Consider the following 3,830-nt stretch of genomic DNA (forward strand, 5'->3'; position numbering starts at 1 on the left):
GTGTGTGTGTGTGTGTGTGTATATATATATATACTATATATATATATATATATATATGTGTGTGTGTGTGTGTGTGTGTGTGTGTGTGTGTGTGTGTACACGTATACGTGTGTGTACATGTGTGTTTGTCTGTTCGTATATTTATGTACACATACAAATATAAATACATGTATATATGTGTATATGTATATACGAATATATATATGTGTGTGTGTGTGTGTATACGTGTGTGTGTGTTCGTGTGTGTCCGTGTGTGTGCACGTATGTGTATATATATATATGTATATATATATTATATAAATATATATATATATATATATATATAATGTATAGGTTTTAATAGTTATAGTTATATTCGTAGTTACAAGTGTATACTACTTCTACATTTTTAATATTCCTATGTTATATATATACATATATATATATATATATATTCTTTATGTATGTATGTAAATATTGTATATATATATATATCAGAGATATATGATCAGGCTATATTTGAACCGATTTGTTGACCTGAACCAACATGTATACACTGCACTTCACCGACATAGGCGAAAGGCGTTCCTCATGTCTTGCACAGAACTTGCATATATGGCAATGCAGAGACATATGCCCGGAAATTTGTGTTGAGCTGATGTGTCATTTTCACCAGCCTCTAGACTTAAACCCCTTCAGCAAAGGTAGAAAGCGTACCCCAGACTTTACACAGACCTTTTGTACATGGCACAAGCACGAAAAACTGTCTATCGCTTTAATGGCCTATATTATAAATGGTATTTTTATGACGAGGATGTGTTATCCGACTTGGTATATGGTAAACACGAGCATGCCAATATTAATCACTTGAGCTCTTCGAGGGATTTTTTAGAGTCGTTCATTCCCTGCAGTACTATAGTTTTTGTGTGCATTCTTGTTTGTAGGCCTGATAGTCTGTCTGACTAAAATGACACATAATACGTACATGCACCACTTAGATACACTCTTTGTATTACTTCCTGTGCCGGTTATGTGCGGAGGCTAGTGCAGAACATTGATTGCAGTTTGAACATAAATCATTACAGGTCTGGCCATGATGCATTTGTCCCCGGACGACAAGGCCTATAGATGGGCCCGTATTGCCGGTGCCATGCTGGTAAGTCTTCGTATGAGCACAATTGTAGATGAGCGCACGTTTTCTGGATCGTTCTGAAGCAGTGAAACAGATATCAATCACCTTAATAAGCTGGTCTTGTGTTTTATTTTTTATCACTGAGTATTCTTTTCGGTTAGTGAGATCATCGACATAGCATATGAAAATCAAAACTGTCTTTTTTTTTCCTTGCTACGCTATGAGCATGTAACGATGCATACGTGAACGTAAACCTCGCCGCTGTGAGTGTTGCACGAGCGAATTTAATGGCGCACGGGTTGTCAAAGACATTCCCATGGCTTTCTCTCTGTCATATCGTATACAGCGAATGGGGTGTATGCGTCATCGTAATTTGCTAACAGTAACTATGCAAGAATCGCGTGCTATATCACATACTTGAGTTTTTTTGTTTTTTTTCGTTACCGAGGAATACGATGAGTGTTGTTGTGTATGCTATCGATTTTTCTCACAGACCTGCCTGCTCATACCGAGTGTGTCTGTTGTATTGAATCCTCGCGTACTTCTATACTCACAGCATTTAACTATATGGCTTACATTGTTCGTTCAGGTGCCCAGTGCCATGACATGCTTGGTATACGGTTTATGGCTGTACCAATTCAGGTCTGGCAAGTTAAGTATTAGATCGCCGGGTCCGTACCAGGTATGGATATGTGTACGCACATTTAAACTTACGGAAATACGATCTCTGGACACATAGCTCTGCTGAAAGTTGAACCCTGAGCGGCTATATGTTCATCAAGAAGACCCTTTTTTTTGTACTGTATTCGTGTTCGCTTACGCGCAGTAAATTTCGATTGTGTATACAAGCTTACTTGATATAGTTTGTAATCGGCGCGATACTTGATCTGCATTAATGTAGTTGAATTTTTACTTGAACAACTGTGTGTGCTGTTCTGGTGTGTTAGAACTAGATAGTGTCGTTTTTTCTTTCATTTTGCCGTGCGATTTAGTATGAAGTTCTGCTTATACTCTATGTCTAATACAGGCATGCACGAAACGAACCTTGCAGGATTGTTTTTCATGTTGATTGTATGTGGGGTCGGAGCTCGTGCGGGCAATATGATGAACGATCATCTGTTAGCTCATTACTAATACCATTCTCGAATTTCTCATTGAAACTGTCCATCTATTTCATTACAGGCATATCTTGGTCCCATCTTGGTGTCCCTGGTATTCCTTATCGCTTTGATATTGAACTTTGCCGTCGCGTTGTCGGAGGAGCCAGGACAGCGCCACAAAATCAAACCACATCACTAGTGTCATAAAGTGTTGTATATATATATATATATATATATATATATATATATATATATATAAATTTCTATTGCAAAATTATCTATCTCATGCCGGGATAAGTAGTCGAAAAAGAATACATGGGTTGTCGTATTCAATACTAAGGCACTCTTTTTATCACCCCCAACGGATCGCTTCACTCGATATTGATGTTAATATATCTATGATTCCGTAGCTTTGTGGTAGTAATGATAAAGGTTGATTCTTTTCGTCTGATCCTGCGGTGAAAAATGTTGCATTACCTGTGTATTCAGGATATATATTGAATTTACTTCGTTGAACTTTTTGTACCTTTTATAGCCGGCACCTCTAATGAGAGGTTTATGGTCCCACCATGCACAAGGGTTTTATGCAGTTGCAAAACAAGGAAATATAGCAGGCATACACAAGTAGTTCAACAAGAATTGTCTCATGTGAATTTGAAGGAAGCGTGCGTCCCTCCATGAAACTACCAGTCACATTGATACTGCTCGTCTACACTCATACTGATCAATCGAACATACCTATTCATTGTATTTCATTAGGCTCTGAATTTTGTAAAGATATTTTACAAGCCAAATAATGGTTTTAAATTGCCTGCGTTTCATTCAGACCATCGTTAGAATAGTGCAAATATGAATATTTCTGTATTTGATCACCTGAGTTTATCGATCACCTGAACAAAACATTGCATATATTTTTGTATCGAATTTATCATTCCAACATTTTTATCTTTCGTATCAAATGTGATATCGATTGTTCATCCTCCACCAATCTACATATACATCGTATATGTGCATTTTAAGTTTGCATGTGGGATACTTTTTACCGAATTGAATTTTCTCACTTTCTTTGACAAAAGGTCTATTTTACAGCACGCTGTCGTTATCAACCAAATCCCTTCCTTTACAGCTTCCATTTTTTATTCGAATCAACTCGATTGCAAAGCGATCACGAGTATGTTATAACTCTGTACATGTTCATATTATCCACTAAAATACACCTGGGCACTGTCTATCAGGCATTTACATATCCGAGAACGATAACCATCCAGCATCCAGATAGAAAATTTAAAAACCTACATTGCTTTTACTTTTATCGATTCTTCTCACTGTGTACGTGTGCACATCACAATAAATGTATGACGAATTTAACATTAAGAACGAAAATAACTCTCGTAAGCAAGAACTGAAAAAATCGGATGCGTTTGTTGCTACCATGAATTGTACTCCGTCTCTTGGTGGCTGAACTACCGGTGCTTGTTGAACCAACGTTGTGAGCTGCTTAAATTATCATCACAGGATAAAGCTCCTAATTTGACTTTGTGGCATCTTAAATGTCGAAAATGCGTATTATAGGTAGCTTGCTAGGTGGGGAACTCCATATAACAGGAAGTTGCCGAAGC

At 37.3% G+C, this 3,830-nt stretch overlaps 1 protein-coding gene across 1 annotated transcript in view; it reads left to right on the plus strand.

Annotated features, from left to right (window-relative positions):
• Positions 1-2,619, plus strand: part of SARC_04002 (hypothetical protein) — a 4,021-nt gene extending 1,402 nt beyond the window's left edge. The window contains exons 2-4 of the mRNA XM_014302179.1: positions 1,065-1,135; positions 1,701-1,793; positions 2,294-2,619. Of these exons, the coding sequence (XP_014157654.1) occupies positions 1,065-1,135; positions 1,701-1,793; positions 2,294-2,410 (281 nt within the window). The 3' untranslated portion in view covers positions 2,411-2,619. The remainder of the gene's footprint in view (positions 1-1,064; positions 1,136-1,700; positions 1,794-2,293) is intronic.
• The last annotated feature ends 1,211 nt before the right edge of the window (positions 2,620-3,830 follow it).

Source organism: Sphaeroforma arctica, assembly GCF_001186125.1.
Source record: "Sphaeroforma arctica JP610 unplaced genomic scaffold supercont1.215, whole genome shotgun sequence".
NCBI classification, from domain to species: domain Eukaryota; class Ichthyosporea; order Ichthyophonida; genus Sphaeroforma; species Sphaeroforma arctica.